The sequence below is a fragment of the Prenolepis imparis genome, unplaced genomic scaffold, assembly GCF_030444845.1.
Source record: "Prenolepis imparis isolate NDT839.2.m4 unplaced genomic scaffold, iyPreImpa1.0 SCAF_12, whole genome shotgun sequence".
Classification (NCBI taxonomy): Eukaryota; Metazoa; Arthropoda; class Insecta; order Hymenoptera; family Formicidae; genus Prenolepis; species Prenolepis imparis.
In genome coordinates, this window is record NW_028141170.1 from 9,730,240 (window position 1) to 9,752,234 (window position 21,995).

The 21,995-nt window shown below is 32.7% G+C and overlaps 2 protein-coding genes and 1 long non-coding RNA gene across 5 annotated transcripts in view; 1 reads left to right on the plus strand and 2 right to left on the minus strand.

The window, feature by feature from the left end:
• Gukh (NHS actin remodeling regulator GUK-holder) overlaps positions 1-12,423 on the plus strand; it is a 199,329-nt gene extending 186,906 nt beyond the window's left edge. For all 3 annotated transcript variants that reach the window (XM_083051088.1, XM_083051087.1, XM_083051089.1), the window contains 3 exons: positions 7,789-8,449; positions 8,736-9,258; positions 9,401-12,423. In XM_083051088.1, coding sequence (XP_082907214.1) covers positions 7,789-8,449; positions 8,736-9,258; positions 9,401-10,258 — 2,042 coding nt within the window. In that variant the 3' untranslated portion in view covers positions 10,259-12,423. The remainder of the gene's footprint in view (positions 1-7,788; positions 8,450-8,735; positions 9,259-9,400) is intronic.
• Positions 1-14,645, minus strand: part of LOC145943526 (uncharacterized) — a 37,797-nt gene extending 23,152 nt beyond the window's left edge. The window contains exons 1-6 of the long non-coding RNA XR_014426532.1: positions 14,633-14,645; positions 14,483-14,535; positions 14,136-14,327; positions 13,990-14,044; positions 13,493-13,550; positions 13,105-13,229 (exon numbers count right to left, since the gene is read on the minus strand). This is a non-coding gene — a long non-coding RNA (uncharacterized LOC145943526). The remainder of the gene's footprint in view (positions 1-13,104; positions 13,230-13,492; positions 13,551-13,989; positions 14,045-14,135; positions 14,328-14,482; positions 14,536-14,632) is intronic.
• Positions 14,646-15,393: 748 nt separating this feature from the next.
• Positions 15,394-20,248, minus strand: LOC145943766 (GTP-binding protein 2). Its single transcript, XM_083051573.1, has 7 exons — positions 19,983-20,248; positions 18,734-19,012; positions 18,347-18,658; positions 17,925-18,185; positions 17,327-17,720; positions 16,841-17,126; positions 15,394-16,555 (listed from the first exon to the last, which is right to left on the minus strand). Exons 2-7 carry the CDS (start codon positions 19,008-19,010, stop codon positions 16,271-16,273), a joined length of 1,815 nt encoding a protein of 604 aa, XP_082907699.1. The 5' UTR covers positions 19,011-19,012; positions 19,983-20,248; the 3' UTR covers positions 15,394-16,270.
• Positions 20,249-21,995: the final 1,747 nt, after the last annotated feature.

A 21,995-nucleotide genomic window follows, 5' to 3' on the forward strand; every position in this document is an offset into this window, starting at 1 on the left:
TTGAAACGATTAAAGTATCTTAATGCTCCGTTAACGGATGTAGAAATCTACTGAAGAAAGTTGATAGCATGTAAAAGTCAGTTTTAAAATGCGAATGATACGAAGCGGCATAGCGAGATGATAGGCTGTGAGCTCTGGCGTAAATCAAGTCGCGCTTAGGAAAACAAATGGACGCGAACGTTGGGTTTAATCGGAAATGATTATTAGACACTCTTGGAGAGTGTGATAATGTATTCTTAACGGCACTAGAGTATATATGTACTGGAATGTACTTTTTAGAGTCCATTTTTCTATTAAAACAATGGCTAATTAATTGAATTAGCTAAATATATCTTAAATATATATTATATATATTTATTATATATTATTATATATATTATATATGTATATATTATATATATTATATGTATATTATATATCTTAAAAAATTAATTTAAATTTCTCTATTATATATTTATTTTCGAAAAAAATAAAAGTCTATATATAAATCACAGGGATATAAATTGTTTTTATACAGCAACCGTTTCAATATTGGAAAATTAATATTTTTATTCGCAAAAAGTTTTTTGAATTCTTTTCATATTTTAATTTAGTTTTAATATTGGTAAATATATCTCAACGTTTAAAAAAAAAGAGAATACTTTGAAAAGAAATATTATAATTGTTAAAATGGAATATTGCTCGAGAGATTAGAATATATAACATTGCAAGCTTTTGTTATACAACAAGCATCACACGATATCTCGAAAATCGGCGTTTTTGCTATCAAAGGTCCGCTTCGGCGCGATAACTTCTCGGAGAACGATTTCCACGAGTCAAGATGTTGATACTCAGTTGTTAAATAACAGCAAGATCATCGCGTAAAATAGATCGGAGGATGAGAGAGTATCATCAAGGTCTAATCAGATATAATTGGAGCGAGAAATCGCGGGGGAGATATCGAGACGCGCAACGCCGATATTGCACGCGCAATTATGCAAAAGGCGAAATTGGCAGATCAGGGCTTTAGTATGTCATTCCCGCGAATTTTTCGAAGACGAGGGGCCACAAGCAAACGCCGGCTGGTCACGGTAGCAAGATCGGCTATGTTTTTCGCACGCAAACAAAGATATGGATAGGGAAATACGCATTACCGGTCACGTTTTCCATTATCTCTGACACTCGCGCCCGTTCTTTACAACCGCGAGTCGGCGAAACGATCCCCAGGGTGTATTTAATTTATTGTGACGAGATAAAACGCCGAGTTCTCTGTCGTCAAACGACAATCTTTGTGTACATGGAATATTTTAGAGTTCAACAGTTTTATCGATGAATTTTTATCGGAGAACACTCAACAAGATCGCACAATACTCTGACGATCTATGATGACTCAACTTTTGGAGAAATATGAAATTTTCTTAATTCAATTTTTTTTTAGATTCATCATCAAATAAATTATTTTATTTAAAATAATGTAATAATCTTATTTCTTGAAATCAAGCTATTGCAGATTAGACTTGTTAATTAATTGTGTATTACTCTAGAGATTCAATTAATTAAACTTTTATTTTACACATTTATTTTATTCAAATTAAACGTCATTAAATCACGAAACATAAAAAATTTTTGTCACGATACAAGAGGGAAATTATCGCAAAGGGGTGGCGATTAGGAAATTATCGCAATGAGGTGGCCAGTATAGGAAATCTTTAGCGAGCCGTTGGAAAACTCCCACGAAGCTCCCAGTGAAGACTTTGTTTAGCCCTTATCAGCATCGTTAACTGCTGGCTCAACAAGCAACGCGAATTGCATCAGACAGATATTTATCCCGACCCGATAATAGCCGGGGTGCTGATAAACAAAAATCCCCACCGCGAGGATTGAAATACTTTCATGCGCATCCCGAGGTCTTCAGTGCGCGTCTTCGATCCGGTCGATCAAATCGTGAAATAGAGAGAGAGAGTTCGTCCTTCGCCCGCGAAATTTTCCTCCTAGAATCTCGCTCGAGAATTGCGACTTTCAAAAGTCTCGATTGCAAAATGCGGTGCAGAAAATTGACATACTTTTACGAAGACGAGGAGTCACGTCTCTTCGAGCCATCAGAGCGTCTAATCGCGATCCAATGACATCTCCTTGTAACACCGTCCTTTCTATCGTATCTCTTGCGTGATTATTTTTCTCTTAAAAATTTGAGGTTTGCGAGATCAAGGAAAATCCTTTCTAAAAGAGATCGAGAGAGATCTCTTCGCGGGGCTTCGCGTGTCAGATCGGATGACTCGCGGAACGAAATCGTGGTTTTTTTAGAGCCGCGCCATGATAAGACGTTATCGGGGCAAAAACGGGGAGGAAATCTTGTCGCTAGACAGACAGTCGCCGGAGCTGTTGATAGACAGAGCAGCGCGGTTGTAAATCGATTCAAGATCCCCGGCCGGTTCGGTCGCGACGATACTTCGACATGCTGGCGAGACATCTTCTCTTCATCGCGACCAGGCGGTCTCGTAAGTGTTGCATATCACAAGAAATTAATTAATTCGATCATTAAACCTGTTGTCTCACTATCCCCCCGACATTTTTTTGCAATTACAAGTTATACACTGTAAATGATTTATGGCTCTTTTATCAGTTATGACTTATGACTTATATTTTAAAGATGTGTTTTCTCAAATTTGACAGTGTCTAAAAATACAGCATTTTAATTTATCCATACCCTATATTTAGTATTTTAATAAATATATTACTCAAATAGTGCTTAAAAAACATTTATATCCAAATCATTAATGGACATATTTAAATTTTATTTCTGAATTTTAAATATATTATATTTATTGCACTTTTAAAGCTTTATATTTATTACGAAGAAACAATAAAAGTAAAAGAAAATTGAATTTATGATATAACATTGCATTCTTAGCATTATATCATGACTTTTTTTTATCATCGCTTATATCAACTCAATCATATTCCATATCTTTTGACAAGTTCCAAATTGATAACTAAAAATTTTCCATTATTCCATCATAATTTAAAAATTGTCCTTAACGCCAGCTTTAATTAATTACTCTTAATTGAAGAAAGAAAATCGTTATCGAATATACGTGTATTCATATGTATATATATATATATATATATATATATATGTTTACTCCGAACTTGGTTATTTGTTTGTATTGCGTTGATCTTTGAGCCATAATATTTTTGTATCAGTGATATACTAATGAGAAAAAAAGTTTATTTATATCCTTTACGTAAGCTGCGGTACTTTTATTTTCTGATTTTCAAGAGATTATATTTATTGATATACAATTACATTTTTAGACATCAAAAATTTCTCTGTATTTGCAACATATTTTTGACACAAGAAATTTTTAAATTTTTGATTTGAATTTTTAATAATATTAAATTAAAAATTTTTAGATTTTAAAAATTTATTAATTTTTAGATTGTTTTTTTCTCGCATATATAGATCTTGTTAATATTATTCTAAATTTTTATACGCGAAAAGAATAATATTTTTCTGCATTACGATGACAAATGTAACGTTTATCTTCCTCTTTACGCTATCGATATACATCTATGATCTCCATTCAGCATTCCATGTAAGTGGGCAAATAAGGTGCTAATTTGTCTATCTGTCAAGTCCATGATTGTATCAGTGACATCATCGAAAGCTTAAATGTTAGGGATCGCATGAGTGACCGCGTGTTGTTATCGGTATTGCAAAACCAGCGCACGATTATAAAAAAGCGCTTAATACGAGAGAAAAGAGAGCGAGATGAAGAAATTCAGTGGAAAGTACCGCTGTGAAATCAAATGACATACAGAGACACAAGAAATAAAAGAGAGAAAGAGAACGAAAAGGTCGATCCTCCCCATTTCGCCACCCCTATCGCATCAACTCCAGATTGACGGATGAATCAACATTACTTATCTCGAAAACAAACTTTCACCAACATGTAACGTGCATCGGCCCGGTCTCCCGCGAAGTGTGTACATAATATTATCATCACGATTGATACACAAATATATATATATATATATATATAATTATTTTTATATATATTTTTATATTTATTTTTATATTTATAAATATAAATATAAAATTTATTTTTATCTTTATATTTATAAATATAAATATAAAAAATAAATATAAAAATAAATATTCATATATAAAGAGCGAGAGAAACGTAAAAGATAATTAAGATCCTGAATGTGTGATCTGTAAATGTCACACGATAAAGACCTTGGAGGGAGTGATACATAAAATGCCGCCGTTACATAAAATCGCGGTCGAAATTAACGGACTGCGTCGAACGGTAATTAATTACAGATAATAATTCATCGGGTTTTTTCAAAATAATGATATTAAAAGAAAGACTAAGAAAGAGAGCACGTGTAAATTTAACTGTTGAAGTTTGATTCCAGATAATCTTTATCTTTGCCGATATTTATACGATTATTTTTAGACTGGATACATCATGTAGACGCGCAATTTTTGCGAGACGTAAGAAAACCGTAAAATCCGTCCAATTTATAGATGTACGACAAAAAATCGCGCCGATAAATATAAATAGTTGCGAAATCGGTTGTACGCGATACCGTCTGTAATTGCGGTTCTTCGTTTAATTTAAGAACAAACGTATTGTGTAATACGACATGCAAAGTATTAATTTTGATATATAATATAATTTATGTTAGTTAAATTTACGCTGATCTATATTCTTTGTATAATCATACGTATGGCCAGTGACAAAAGGACATAAGTAATTTACCTCATTATCGATTTTTTTGGATTTTGCACAGAACAAGCACTAAGTCATTTTATCGAAAAATACATAACATACTTTTATGTTTATGTGTTTAGACAATTTAGAAAAAAACATGGTCAATCTATTGTGTCATATATTTATAATAATTATATTTATTAGTAGCACACATATATATGTGCACTCATGTGGAATTATACCAAATTGTGTTTGCTACCCGCATTTTATTATTACAACATATCTTATCGTATAAGAGAGAATACTTTGTCGCATCGCTAGATACTATCACAATTTTGACACGTTACGAAATTAATGAGTCTGTTATTGCGATTGATAATTTCGTGGTTATTTCTTGAGATGCAGTGCAAATATCGCAAAAAAAAAAAAAAAAAAAAAACGAGGATTAGTTAGAGCCTATAAAATCGTTATCTACTTAACAATAAATGTGTAATACGTTGCAGTTCACACTTAGTCTGTGAGCGATAAGTCAAGGGTAAAGAAAATATTTATTCCGATGACTCTTATGAACGAGAATGACTTTTTTCTCGTCAATAGCAACAAGAGAAAAAATTTTCGATGCGCATGCATTTAAGTGTAATTGCGGCCGAGATTGATCGATAAATAATAGTAGCACATTATATGAAGTTGAATTATTGATCTACACGATGCGATTATTGTATATCTAAGTTACCTTATTTTGTTGATCATTTTCGTCCATTACTTTAATCGAAAATTTTCGTAAAATTCAAAAATCCTTTTGTTAAAATTATATCTTTAAACTTTAGATATATATATATATTACATTTGCTATATTGTTATAATTAATATAAGTTATAGCTATTATGTTTTACTTCGACTCGAATTGTGTAAATAATGATTTATGATATAGTTATGGTGATTTTAATGATTATATCGTAAAATTATTGCGCTTCTCGTGATCTCGGGAAACTGTTAAGAGCTTTATGTTTGATCAACGACTGACTATCATTATAAACGTTCTACACGAACAAACAGCCGTCACTTCCCTAATAATTGACGAAGTAATGGCAGTAATGACGTTCCGGCATGCTTGTGAAGCTCTCGTATTAAATATGCCCTAACTTGCCGTGTCGCATGTTTGCTCGATATTGTGTGCTCGCCCTCTCGTTGTAAGTAGTCTATCACTGACTAACAAGGACTAACTATAGGTACATTACATAGAATCCCGTAGCTGCAACCATAGATCTCAATCAGAGTGACGCCGTGATATATAACATTTTTCTTTTTTAAAATATAAAAAAATTATATCTTTATAAAAATTTTATATTTATAAAATTAATATTACTATATTTTTTGCCAAAACTATCAATATAACGAAAAAAGACTGAAGTGAATAAAAATATGAAAATTATATAAAGAAACGTCGGTTATTCTATTGCAATATAATAAAATACACCGAACGAATCGTTAATATATTTCAAATGATTAGTCTTCCTTTACAAATGACATAATACTATTCTTGTAATATAGGTAGAGATAAACCATCTGCAATCTAGTTACCGTGTCATAATCTCGCTGACACTTTGTTAGCGTAATAGCATATTATGTATCGCAAATTCTATGCAAGGTGTAACGCGCTAATAACATACCGGCTGTATAAGACACATCGCGTGTATGCGTTAATTAAAATCATCGGGATACCCGGAAGTCGAGACGCTTTCCTCACGATGTTACTCTGACAATGAGCTACGTGTGCTGTTAATTAATCAGCTTGCAACTAATATCGCGAAGATGTACTTACAACCTGGGCGAGGGGGAGCATGCACTATCAGCGTGTATTGTATGTACATGTATATATGTGTTGTAGCTTTAAGATCTACCCGCCGTTCGTATGCACATTTATTACAAAAAAATATATATATATGTAATTTTTTTCTCTTATACATCCGGTGCATCTTGCGGCGGTACATCTCATGCTTGTACATAGAACTATTACTGTCACCGATACGATGTGTCATTAACGAATTACGAGGAATGTATGTTGAATAGACGTCATTCTTTTTTGAAAGCACTTGCATTTTGTCATTTTTTTTCTTTCTCTCTTTCTATCATCTATATATAGATCATCAATGTCCATCATCTGTACCTCTGTAAGAGTGTAAATATTGCACCAAATCCCGCAATCCAAAGCCTGTTTTTTTTGTCTATTTTGTTTTTCTTTTTATCTGATATATGTGGCCATATAGTTTTAGAAAAAATGCACCTCGCGCGCGTGTGGCACTACCCCTCATTAGTAATTCTCACCCACATATCATAGTTCCATGTACCTGGTGAGTACGTTTTTTTTAACTTTGTGGATATTGTGCGCAAGAGTTTGATCTTGATCGTGAACAAGAGAAAAAAATTTTATATAATATAATTTTTTTAATTTCCAAAATTTAGCTTAGTCTATTTAAAATGTGTACGACTCATTTAGATAACTTATGGAAAAATCGATATCAAACTCATGTGCTATATCATGATTTGCTCGCGTTTTGTTTACCGCATGCTTGTGTTTGTGACGCTTTTGCAATGTGTTTGCTTTGTGCTTGGAAAGATTAATTGCTCACAATTACGACAATAATCTTTATATAAATATTTCTAATATTTATATGCGCGAACGCGCACGTGATTTTGGCTTACATTTAAGATGTAATTAACATTGAATTGAAATGCTCATAAAGCCGATAAAAATAAATAAAGGATTAATGATTGTATTAAAATTTACTTTTACGTATTACACTATATTTTTAATATGTAAAAATTGTGTAACTTTTTTATATCCTCAATTTCTAATCGCAATATTACGAACAACAATCGTAACACGCGAAAGAAGAAAATAAATAATAAAATGTACTAATTAAAACATAGATAAGCATGATTAAGATCTAACATGTTTCCTAAAGTATCACTTTATTCTCTCTTACACTACTTAAGAAAAATTTTAAGAAACAATAATATTGAGATCCTGTATCTTATCAATCATCAATCTGCGAGGAATGTAACTACCTTCTCTTAACTGTTGCAGACAACACTTTACTGGCGATACCTTCGGAATCGGTACCGCCACAAGCGATCGTTCAACCGCCGCCCTACATCGCTCCGCCGAAGCCCGAGGATCGGCAAAAGTCGCAAAAGAGGTACCAAGATATCCTGAAAGAGTCGCAGCCGCCGAATCTGCGAGCCTATCCCGTAAATGAGAAGCAACCGATCGCGGATCAGAAACAATTGTACGCGCAGGAGATCTACGAGCCTCATCAAAATGTCCAGCTTTATGACAATCGTAAGAACTTTTACGATCAGCAGCGGATGTCCAACTACAAGTACCAACAACGAGTCAGCAACTATCAGACGGTGCACATGCATAATGCGAGGAACCAGCAGCTCTGCGCGCCGGTACGAGATATCGATCAACAGCAGTTTTACACCCTGCCGACGAGGAGGCCTCAGCGAGAAATCGAGCCGCCTCGTAGCGTCACGCCGGATATCACCAGGGGTCTGGGACGTGGTTCTCTCAGCAGCATGCACATGCTGGCGAAACAGAGTCAACAAAGGGTCACGACTGCGGAGAGCGAGCAGAGTCAACGAGGCGCCCACGTGGACGTGAGAAATAATAATTTGGAGCAAGCGGAAACGAGAGGCAAATTTGTGCAGAGTCAATCGCAATCGGTTGTGGATGTCAGAAATAGGTGAGGACCAAGAAAACTCGAATTTTTTTTAGCTCAGTTGCATTCTTAAATTAAATGCAAGTTTGAACTCTTATGTATACGTGGGTAAATTGAGGAGATTAATAATATTAATAATAATATAATAAATATATATATATAAATATAATATTATTAATAATTATTTATAAATATTTCTTCTCTATTTTTATATACTGTGTAAAAGATTATATGGGAAAGTAAAGAGATCACACCCTAATCATCAAGCCTAAAAGTAAACGACTTTGCTTTAAACGTCTCATTGTTATAGGTTCGCAACGCCGTTAAATTTAGCTGCACTTGGCTATCGATTCTTCGCATCTTCGCCCGCTAATGATTCTCTTACGAAGTCTCCTAACACGGACGTTCTACGGAATAATCCAATTTCACCGATCGGCCATGGCTGTTACAATAACGGCTTCAAATCGTCCACTCCCACCGACCATCACGGGCGATCGGCGCCAACCGTGGCGGAACGTCTAGCTTTAACCATCACCGCCGGCAATAATTGCTCGTCGCCGATACCGATGAGTGGTTCCTCAGGTAGAAGCACTCCCGTCCAGACGTCTTCCGGCAGGACGACGCCGACCAATCTGATCCTGTCTCCTACTAAGAGCACCATGTCCAACGAGGAGTTATACGCCGCGATTCACAAGTCGAAAAAGCGACTCAACATCAAGCTCAACGAGAACGATGACGAAGATCTGTCGCTTTGCGGATCGATGAACTCTTTAGTGAAGGCACCAGCTGGCACCAGGCACAGCTGGAGCCCAGAATCTCAGAAAGCTGCAGAGGTAATTTCACCGATATCAATAAAGAATTCAAAGATAAACGATTCTAAATTTCTTATTATTAGTTCAAGAGAAAATGTGCTAATTTGTTTAAACAAATAAAAGAATGTCGAAGAATAAATATTATTTCGATGTTCGATTTCAGGTACCAACCACCGTGCAATCGCCTACGTCACGGATGGACTTCAAACGTTTGCTTCTTCAGCAAAGCGTAAAGGCAAATCCTGTGCGACTGTCGGCGGCGGAGCAATTAAAACTGTCGCGCCAGCAATGTCAACAACAACAGCAACAATCGTCGCCGAACGCTCATCAGAGTCCTCTAGCCAAGGTTCTGAGTCCACGCTCGGTCTGGAGGTTTCAAACACCGAGAACCGACGTTCTCTCGTCCACCATAATCGAGGACACCGCGGCGGAAGAGAAGGCTATGAAACCATCGCCGGAGAACACGTCTCCCATCTCAAGACTGAATCTTAGAAGACAGCTAGATCTCTGCAACGACTTCGTCGCGAATCATCTGCACATCGTCGATCGCGAGGACAAAGTCGCGAATCTCAAGGATAAACTAACGGCGAACAAGATGTCTAACGCGAACGAGCTCAATCTTGATCCCGCAAAATTGCTGGATCAACATAAGAAAACTCAAGAACCAATTACAAATGCGCTTAATGAACCTGCACGAATCGCGTTTCCTGCGAAAACTACAATGACCGGTCAAGATACTTCGTCCTTGACTTCCCGAAATGATATCACCAGTACGACGATACGGAAGAGTTCGCTCGAATCGAAAAATGAGGATCCCATTAGCGCTCTCGAGTCGCGGAGGATCAGCAATCAATTGGCGAGAGCACAGTTCCTAGCTGGCACACCTACCAGCACCGATCCGTCGCAGAATCTCTATTTTAGCAAGAGATTTAGAGCGCGATCAGAATCTCCGCAGCACGCTGTGACGCAAAACGTTGCAACACGTAGCCCGAGTGCTCCTGCTCTCGAAACCGCTTTATGATCCGAAAATACGTCGATAATCATGACAACGCGCGACAACGGATTTACGCGAGACTAAGAATATAACTCTTCATTATTGTGGCATATAATATATATGTATGTATATTGGCTCTCTTTTCAATATTTTAATAAGTCAATTTTTAGTAAATTGAAATGTATATAATATATTTATATACATATAATATTGTTAATTAAAATTATAATTTAAATTAATTAAAAATTATATACATATTAATAAAATTAAAATTGGTTTACACATTTATTATAATCATAACATTTATAAAATCTGATGTACTCTAATTTCAACTGCAATATTTTTTTAAATCTTTTGTAATAGAATTTTTCTTCAACAAATTATATTAAAATTTTATTATAATATGACAATTATTCTTATTCAGCACATTAATGAAGAGTTACTAATAAGAATAAATATTTTGAACATCTAAATCTGTTTAAAAAAGATAAAAATGAGCGCGGTTTAAATCAATATTTCCTAATTACACAACTTGCATTTACTAAGAGACAATAATTTATAACCATTATATATGGTAATAAAGGGAATTAGTATTACCCAGTATTGCAAGAAACCACTTGCAAAGGTAGAACATTTTAGAGCGCGAAAAATGTCACATTTCACACTCTGCCAATCAAATATAAAATGTATTTTACAGTATGTAATGTTACATTACATAATGCAAATAATTTTACTAAATTTCATATACCTAATTACATCAAATCATAAGCAATATCAACGCTAATAATCTCAATCGCGTGCCTATTTGATATAATGATTTTATAAAGAAAATATTTACACTGTATAAAATGATACTCTAAATCTAGTCTCACAAATTGTGAGACGATATACCGTAGTTGTGATACATCGGTATATTTATACACCGTGTATTCGATATTTTCTCATTCTTTATACTAAATGAGCTTTCTTTGATTTTTTAAATGAAGAAAGCAGTTTGATCTTTGCACGATCTCAAGCTCACGATCAGAGACTTTTTAAACAGTATAGAGAATTAAATGAATATCTCATCCCGACATATATATTCTTAAGTACGAGGAACAAATATATTATGCTCTGCGCTATATTAGTGATGCACAAGATCTCGCGTTCACAGAATTCTATCTGCGATACGAAGAGAGAACCGTGAAAAAAATGTCTATAATTCTATGATAAGAAACCTACATAAAAACTATCGTTACCTTTATATTCTCTCAAATTAAAATATTATATACAGTATTTTTACTATGTTTGGGTTAATTAATATTATTATATTAATATATATATTTAAATTTAATAATATAATAATTATATTAATATATAATATTAATTTATTTATGGGAGTTAAGAGAGAAACACGTTGATGAACAAAAGCAGTGGAAATTTAACTCGATGAACTACGAGTCGTTCATTATATAAGCAGATGAGTAAAGTACAGAATAATCATATTAAAAAATTCAAGATATTACTCGAAACGATCGCTGCCAATATATTTTTAAACTATTAAATAGATAAAAAAAAAGATCAAATTATCTTGTCCCAAACAATAGAAACAATCTAAATATTGAAAATATGCGATTTATATTATTTCATCCTATCACACTCACAATTGTGGGTCAACAGTCTTTCGGTTAATTATTTTGTCAACGATATTAAATTATCATATTTTAAGTATTAATTTATTTGTCGACTTGTCGATGATAATATAGCCTAACTCCCGCCCAGTGATTCGGCGAAATTTGTATATAACGAGCAATGTAATCGCAACCAGTTTTAAGTCTCGATCGCTTACTAGTCTAGTCGGGGTAGAATTTAGTACATATATCGCGTTTTTTGGGAGAAAAAGTGCCGTTAATCGCGCGAGACGAGTGTAATGTATTACGACAGATCGAGATAATTAACGAGTGATGAAAAGAGATATATATATATACATATATATATATATATATGTATGCGAGAAATATTAATAATGTAACAACAGTTGCCTTAATTAAATTATTTCAAAGTACACGTCGAGCGAGCGTATCGACGACGCATTTATCAATTATTTGCGATCGCGCAAAACACAGAAATAACATTGCAAATGTAACTTGCTAGATCTTAAGCTAGAAAAGTGTTTTGTACTTTGCTCAGAATAAACAAAAATATTTCGTCAACATTTCGGAGCATTTCTTTTTCCAATTTTCTAATATATTTTTATATATTTCTAATATATTCTTTGTGTATATATTTATTACTTCATTGAGTCTATATTATATTGCAATATAATAATTCAAAACGGACGCGAAAAAAAGCGTCTGTCAAAAACGTAATAAAATTAACGTCAGTAAATATAAAAGCATTCAAGCGATAACCCAAGTAGTAAAAAAATATTTGAAAAATGTTTGGAATTCATTTTTAAAGATTTTAAAAACGTTAAAATAATTATAGTTTCCCTTTTTTATTTATTAAAAAACCGTTCATTTTAATGTTAATATGTAATATAAATACTTATTTAACATTTATTAAATATTTATTTTATTAGTAAAATATTTTATTAATAAAATATTTCATTAATAAAATATTAATAAAATAAATATTTAATAAATGGTAAATAAATATTCATATTACATTAATGTTAAAATAAACGTTTCTTTAATAAATAAAAAGGGACTTAACTAATTATTTTAACGTTTTTAAAATCTTTGAAAATGAGTTCCAAACATTTTTTAAATATTTTTTTGCTACTTGGGAAGTTTTACATGTAGAGATGAAATATTTTCTCCGAGCAAAATTTAAGAAATTTCAGATATAATTCTGAAATAAATATAATGAATAATATTTAATAATTCACTCACCCTATCTCTGCATCGCTGTCGTTGCATTTCTGCATCACTGCATCGCTGCATCGCTGCATCGCTGACGTTCAAAAGAGGCTGCTTTCTTCGAAACACATTTATTCATCTTGATGTGTTTAATTATCCTAAAATTTTGAGAAAAAATATCTCAGGATATGAATTTCACAGATTTAAATATTTAACTATTATTTAATTATTTTTCATTGTATTTTATTTTTTTTATATTTTTTATATATATTTTTTTTTAATTTTATTTAATTATTATTTAACTTTATATTCTAGAATAAATATTATATAATGATATAATATATTATATAATGATATTATAATATCATTATAATACAATATATTATAATAATATAATATATAATATAATATATTCACTCACCGAGCTCTGCGTATTTTGTGATCGCTGCATAAACGTTTATTATCATAGGTTGCCTTCTCTGAAACACACATTTCGTCACTGATATATGCATTTCATAACCAAAATCAATCAAGGAGTATTATCAAGTTAATCAGAAGATTATCCGCTTATATATATTACCGCACGACGAATGTAATTCGCGAAAATAACGTAAATTATCGGACTAAACGAACGCGCGATATCTTCCGTCTAGCGTCTAGCAATAATGACCGCGTAAAATGCGCGGGAATTACTTTGCCGCTTGTTCAACCGCGGCCTGTGATTGGTCAGCTTTCGAACTCTACCGGAAACTATATATGTACTACCCGAGCCAAAAAGATGCGCACTTTTATTACTTCATTTTTCGACGATTCAAGCATTTAAATATGCTAAGATTCTGAGGAGAAATATTCTCAGGCTATGAGTTTCACAGATTGAAGTATTATTTCTGAAGAAATATAATGAATGTATTCACTCACCGAGCTCTCTGCGCATTTTGCGATCGCTGCATAAACGTTTATGAGGTTGCCTTCTCTGAAACACACATTTCACATTAATATAAGCATTTCAGAATCAAAATCAATCAAGGAGTATTAGCAAAGTAATCAGAAGGTTATCCGCTTACGTTGTGTTACTGCATGATGAACGTGATCTGCGAAATATCGTGAATTATCCAACTAAACGAACGAGCGATCCTTCGTCTGTCCGTCTGGTATGAACAGCCGCGTGAAGTGCGCGATAATTAATCGACTGTATGCGCAAGTCACGTGACGGCTGTCGCGGCCTGTGATTGGTCAGCTCTGCCTCTCGGAAACTACTACCCGAGATAAAAATATGCGGACTTTTATTTCTTAATTTTTCGATGATTGAAACATTTAATTATATTAACATTCCGAGGAGAAATATCTCGGGCTATGGATTTCACAGATTTATTAACTATTATATTCCTGAAGAAATGATAAATATATTTACTCGTCGGGCTCTGCGTATTTTGCGATCTCTGCAACGTTTACGAGAGGTTGCGCCTTCTCTGAAACACATTTCGTCACATAAATATACGTATTTCGTAATCAAAATCAATCAAAGAGTATTATCAAATTAATCAGAAGATTGTCCGCTTACGTTATGTTGCTGCAAGATGAACGTGATCTGTGAAAATACCGTGAATTATTGAATTAAACGACGAGCGAACGAGCGATCTTCCGTCCAGCGTCAGTGACCGCGTAAAATGCGCGGGATTTAATTTGCGCATGCGCAACTAGCGGACAGGCGATCGCGGTCAGTTTAAAAAGCGCTGCATTTCAAAAATGATTACTTGAGATAAAGAATTTTATTACTTAAATTTTCTAAACAATTTGTATTTTTTATATAAAAGAATATTCTAAGAAATAAAGAAAAAATTAATTGTTAAAAAAAAGTATTATGAAGAATTATTATACATTCTCAAATTCAATATCTTACATTAGTCATTCGATGCCTTAATAATGACAAGTAATCTTTTCTAAAAGAAAACAAGAGAAAGAGATAGCATAATCAAATAATATTCATTAACAGATATAATAAATCATCAGATTCAACCACATCGAATGATACATATGCATTAGATGCTTTGTAATCGAGAAAATATATACTATCGTAGAGACACTATCAAGTTTTATTTTTAAGCTATAATTAGTATAATTAATACAGAAAAAAAATTACCTTCTTATTCATTTTTATTTTTCTTTTACATTTGTAAAATACGTGTGTTTGCAAATTTTTTATGAGGATAAAGAATTGTGCATATTTAATAAACGAAGTTGTGCTTTATACTGTGCATCATCAAAAGCGTAGCAAGAATGTAGTAAAAAAAAAAATGCTCTTGAAAGAAAAATTTCCACAAGTTCTGATCTTTTTTTTAATAATTATTATGCGCACATACACCAATTATTTATAAATTAAGTAATTAAAGTAAGATATATCACATTATAAATTTGAGATATTGGCATTATATTTTTATACAAAAATATATATGCACACAATAAAAGAAAATAAAAATTTTATATTTTTATGTTAAGGGCCTATTCTACATAAAGAAAAAAATTTGACTATGTACCTATATAAAAACATACCGCATATCACCTGCTCTTTTGGAGACCTATCCTAATAACATCACTAAATACTTATAACACAAAAGTAAATTCGTTTTCTAATATATTAATATATATACAATTGTTCAAAATAATTAAATATTTGCTAATAGGTCAAAAAAAACTTCCTAGTTTTTATGCCTCTATTCTCAAACATACTATTTTTTTCCTGCTTTTATTTATTCTCTAATTATTCTAATAAAATCTAACTACTTATAACAAACAAAATTAAATTCTTTTTGCGTGACACATTAATATGCTACTCAAAACAGTAATGGAGTTATTTTTTGGAGAATTCTGCAAATTGTCCAAATAGCACAAACAATAAAAAATAATTGGTAAAACTAAATTTACATAAACGTATTTATTGGAAATTAAAATATTTTATATTAACAAAAATGTTTGAAGCTTTGTATCTATTACGTAAATAGATATCGATACTCTAAAAAAGATTTTCTGTTGTGAGCAGCATATAATGAAAAAACAATTAATATTATTTTTTTTAATACCAATAAATATGATTCTACTTTAAAATAAAAATGTATGCACTTTTCCCTTTTTCTTTTATAAGTTATATAAATATTAGAAAATTGTGTATCGGATGTTATTTTACATCGTCATGTAATTTCTTTCACTTGATCGAGTTCTGCGATCCAATCAGGGGAAAGATCTGTGTAATTGTACCAATTCCCTTAGTACGTCCCTCTCTGAACAAGAGTTGCATTCCGACATGAAGATATTCTGGATGGCTAACAAATCTAAATAATACAGAAGCAGTGTCATTTGTCTGCAGTCCCCTATCTTGCACATCCATTATCCCTTCAATGACGCAAGTCTGCCTCACGTTACCCACATGTACTGTCGTTTGAAAACCGGGGAATATCGCAGTGGCATGATATAATATCAGTACAGTTGCCTAAAACACAACATTTATAGTATTTAAATTTCATATTTAAATATACAAATCGGATCGTACATAAGTTGACCATTCTTGAATATTCCTATTCTTAGCAAACCATTCATATTTTTAAAAAACAATAATAATCTCGATGGTATTAACAAACAAATTCTTTATAATTAATTCATAAACGATTTTAACTATATTTTATAGAAAATTAATAAAAAACAAGAATTTGAATCGATATACTAACAGCATAGTTTATACAATTCACACCACATAAATCGAAGCTTCTCCACACACCTGAAAAAAAAGTGTCGCGTGTGGTCGATCACGTAGAGAGACTAAAACCATTCCTGGGCGAAGATGCGGTAGGGGAGGGCTACGGTTCGTCGGTGGCGCTAGAGTTAAACTAGCGCTTTGCGACGCTCGAACTAAACAACACGGAGCTTTATTACGATGTAAACTAACTACTCTTACTGGACTAAATTCTCCGTCCGGCAAAGGTCCTACTAATAAACGTGTTCCCGGTGCAATCGCCCCTTTAACGAGTAATCCTCCTAAAACTGGTTGCGTCAAACCTGCTACCCTATACACAGTAAAATAAAAAAGTTACATCGTGTAATATTTATAAGAGATTTATGAAGCAAACACATTACTTTCGAAACATTAAAAAGATATATGTAAAAACTATTTATTATTTATATTAATTATTTATATTAATTCGTAGAATATCAAAAATTCATAAAACTGATCGTAAAATATGAAGTTTAAGGCTGTTACACCTACCTAAACGTTTCGTCAATTTGAAATAGACAGGATTCCGGATCGGAATCGATTGAATTCATCTCGTAAGGTGTCAAATTTTTGATAAACGCGGTCAATTCCTCAAGACCTTCACCGGTAACACAACTGACACTAAATACTGGTATCACATCTGACGTACAGTCCCATGACGGTATATCATTATTGCTAAACAATACTAATTGCTTGGGATATCCCTGCGTCATCATAGCATCCTCAAGTTGAACTAGAGTCTCAGACATGTCGCAGAATCCTAAATCGATTTTATTCACAACGATAAAGAATGGAAGTTTTAACGCTAAACAGAGAGCCATATGTTCCTGCGACACTTCATTTAGAGGTGGCGCTATGACTAGCATAACATGATGCGGTGAATATCCTAAGGAAGTATAATGACTATTTTCAAATATATATATATTTTAATAACAAATTTTTTTTATTACAGGAAAAAACCATATATAAGTTATATATAATATATAAATATTCATTATAATATACAATATATTCATTATTATATATAACATATATAAGTTATTCTCATTATAATATATATCACGTAATTAGAAACTTCAATATTACATACCTGTAAGCCCGAGTACCGTCGTCCTCAAGTATTTTCGGTGTCCAGCTAAATCGATGAACGTAACGACTTTCGAGGCGTGTTCGCATATCTCTTCGGCTGTGGCCATTTCAGCATAGTTCAAGATGTGACCCGTGCTATCGAATCCGATGATCTCGTGCGATATCGATGACGTGCGACCTGTTTTTATCTCGTGCAGATGACGCAACATATTGAGTCTCGCTCTTCCTCTACCATTGTCCAACTCACCTTGCGTCAGTACTCCTATGTACACATTGAGTTTATATTATTATTATCATTTATATAATTGGTAATTGTGCTCTCGATGAAGAGAGTATAAACATAAGATAAATAGCAGGCAACTAAGTAGCAGAGTGTAGACTGGCAGTGTCTCTACCTTAAATATCCTCTGCTAATTCTCTCACCTAAGAGAGTCGACTTTCCAGCATCTTGCGCACCAATAACCGCCAGTCTCAGATCTACGATACTATCCTGGTCCTCTCTGTCGTCCTTTCGTAACTTTTTTACTAATACTTCAGCAACTTTCTTTTCCTCCTTATTAATATTATTATTCCTATTTTGAGATGCCAAAGTTTTATTTGTAGAACTCGTGACTATACGCTCGCGTAATATCCTTATAGTAGCATCCAGTCTGGAAGCCATGTCTTTCAGAGTTTTTAAGGATGCTTTCATCTCCTCCTTTGTTAAACCAGTCAATTTTCCATTGTCTTCCACTCCTATATATTGAACACATTGAAAGATAAGCAGAGAGAAAAGTAATGCAAAACTATAAATATTGTAGTTATATGTACCAATTTGATAAATTGCCTCTCCGTGTCCCTCTCTTAGCCTCCATTTCATCTGGGTAACAAGATGTTCAAAACGTTGACTAGATGGATTTATTAATTTTAATTTATATTCTATGTTTCCTTGTTCAGGCTCCGGTGGCAGACAGTCCTCTTGATCTTCATCGGTACTGGAAGTTTCGCAATCCGATAATCCATTTCCATTATTTTCAAAATCATCCCACTGCCTTTTTCTTATGTCCTTATCATCTTGTGGATTAAAAAGTTGTAAAAACGATTCCATATCTGTAATCAATAATATATTAATTGTAAAATTGTCATTCTTTTAGTGTTATTTATCTAAAAATTTAATTATGAAATTTAATTAACTATAAAAAAATTGATACTTTTGTTCATAATTTATATGAATATTTAATAGGGACAGGAATAACTACGTTATGCACTTTTTATACTTTTTACAAAATTTTATTATAAAAATAAAATTTCTGAAATATATATTAGGATGAAAATAATATAATTGTAAATAAAATATGAAATGAAAATCTTGTAATATACCATCATGCAGAATAAAGATTGCATCATATTCATACATGTTTTCACAATTCGCGATTTCAATTTTGATATTTTCTATCTTGTTTGCAATTTTTTTAAATAAAAATATATCACAAAAGATTAAAGAAATTACTATTAAAATCGAATTAAAATTAACAGAATATAATTCTTACAATTTTTGTCAGAAACTAATATTTTTTTTAAAGATGATGCACAATTTCTGGAAATGTAAGAATCTATTGTTATTTCCTTCAGTTGTATTTTTTCATAAAGAAACAAAATATACATAATTATTTTTTTACATACCTATTAACTTATCAACAAGAAAAATATATTTTGTTAAATGTGATTTATTATTTACACTTCTTCTTTCAAAGCAAAGTTATAATATACTTTTGATGTCAAGATATACTCTCGTATATATATATATTTGCAAATATCCCCTCTACATCGAAAGATGTGACAGATGTGCTATGTTATGACACATTGCGTTATAACAAATAATTTGGCCAATGCCAACAATAATAAGGGGCAAAAAGAATAATGTTCAATTTCGTGAAAGGAAATCAACGTGACAGATGAAATTGATCAGCCGTATTGGCGAACAGCTGTTTTGAAAGTAAAAGTGACAGCGAAAAGAAAAAGGAGAGAATTCGTGCAAGAATATTTTCAGCACTTTAGCGAGATATCAACATATACTCACTGCATTTTTCCAATTACGTCTTTTCTTCAAAAATTTAGATACTCTTATAATAACTAATTAATATTTATGTCAACGACTTCGTCAAACTTGCAAGACATGATAAACGTAACCATGTAACTTTCATCTTTCTCTTCGTGTGCACAATTTATTTAGGTCACGAACTGTCTGTCATTTCATGGAACTGAAAACTGACATCAGTGCTGCCAATTTCAGATCGCGCAACACAGAATCACGGAACCGAAACGAGAGAGAGAGAGAGCGCGTGTCGATGTGCGCGGCGCTTGACCTTCAATGGCGCTGCGTCGCGCATCGGAATTCGCCGGCGTGGAGGGGGGTGGTGGTGGGGGGATAACCGCGCCGGCGCGCGCATCCCCCCACCACAACCCCCACCGCCACCACCCACCACCCCACCACCACCCCCCTCCGCGCCGGCGAATTCCGATGCGCGACGCAGCGCCATTGAAGATCAAGCGCCGCGCACATCGACACGCGCTCTCTCTCTCTCTCTCTCTCTCTCTCCCCGTGTTGCGTGACTAGGAAAACTGACAACACTTTCTGATTGGCTCCGTCGCTTGGGATATAACCGGAAGTGCGAGAGAGAAAGATATATATAACTAACAAAGAAAGCCTAGCCGACCCTAACCTGTCACCTGTCAATATAAAATGAAAGTGGTGTTAACATTTGTGTAAATTATAAGGTAATTATACATAAGTAAATAAAAACGACAAGAAACAAGTAATAAACAATTGTATATAAAAATAACATTCAAAAATTAGTGAGAAATAAACGAAATTGTTCACATATTTTTTATGAATATTGCAATTTATTATTCTAGAATTTGCACATTTTTCTACGAGTCTAAATACAATGCTTAAATTATATTTATAATAATACATAATGTAAATATATAATAATATATAGACAATATATAATTTCTTAATAGTCAATTTATATTACCTTATCTTACATGGGAAAAGTAATGAAATATATATGTTTGTAAACCTTTTTTTTAAATATATTGTGTTTTAATATTCATTATTCACATTTTTTTATGAAAAAATATCAATAACTTCGAATTAAAATTCTTGCATTTATTCAACAATCAAAATAAAGCGCCATCGAAAACGTCATATCCGATATCCGGTTTTACCCCATGACGGCACCTTGTCTTATCTCTCTTATTGGCTGATCAGCTTAAATGCACTATTTGATACGCGTATCAAGTGCTCGATGTAAACTAGGCCAGAGTAGGATTAAAAAGGAACAGACCTTTTTTTTAACTTCTTTAGTAACTTGTTCTTCGAGCTTTTCACAAAGCGAGTTCCTCTTCTATATCTCTTATGTCGTTCATGATCTATAGAAAAATGGCACGAAATGTAACGGTAAGATCATGTTCGATTTGATTAAAAAAAATGATTAAAAATCAGATATTATGCAGCTTATTATTGAGATAATTGTGTTTACCTATCGAATATTATACTGTTTAATTAACAATAGTTGTTTCTTTTTTTAGGATATCAATAATATTAATCATAAACACGATAGGAAGATGCGACGAATGTCTCGAGATATTTATGAGTTCTGCTCAAGGTAAATAAATTATTTTCGATAAATATCAGTTAATCACTATCAAGCCAAAATCACATATAAGATCTTATTAAACTTTATTAAAAATAATGCATCGATTTTTCATTGAGATTAGTTTTTGCAATGGATTACACGTGAAAGCTTCATATCGTGTCTTTCTCTGTAATTTATTTATCTATTTAAAAAAAGAGAAATCTAGTGATTATGATAATATATATACTTATAAACAAATTCATCTGCCTTTTAAATTTTAAAATTGCACCCACTATAAGTCTGTTCTTTTTAGCTGCACATATATATATCTAATATATCTAAAAAGAACAGGTTCTGTATCAGATTTTATATAAACTGATTCAGTTTGAATGTTTGCTAAAAAATATTTTGTCAGTTGTAACCTTATGATTCGATTATTGGTAGTATAAATA

What these genes read in the sequence shown, in the direction of transcription:
- LOC145943766 (XM_083051573.1), bottom strand. Translation starts at nt 19,010, where the DNA reads ATGGAATCGTTTTTACAACTTTTTAATCCACAAGATGATAAGGACATA. An exon ending in AGAGGCAATTTATCAAATTG is followed by an intron (nt 18,659 to 18,733) that starts GTACATATAACT and finishes TTCAATATATAG; the next exon opens with GAGTGGAAGACAATGGAAAA. An exon ending in TGGAAAGTCGACTCTCTTAG is followed by an intron (nt 18,186 to 18,346) that starts GTGAGAGAATTA and finishes ATGTGTACATAG; the next exon opens with GAGTACTGACGCAAGGTGAG.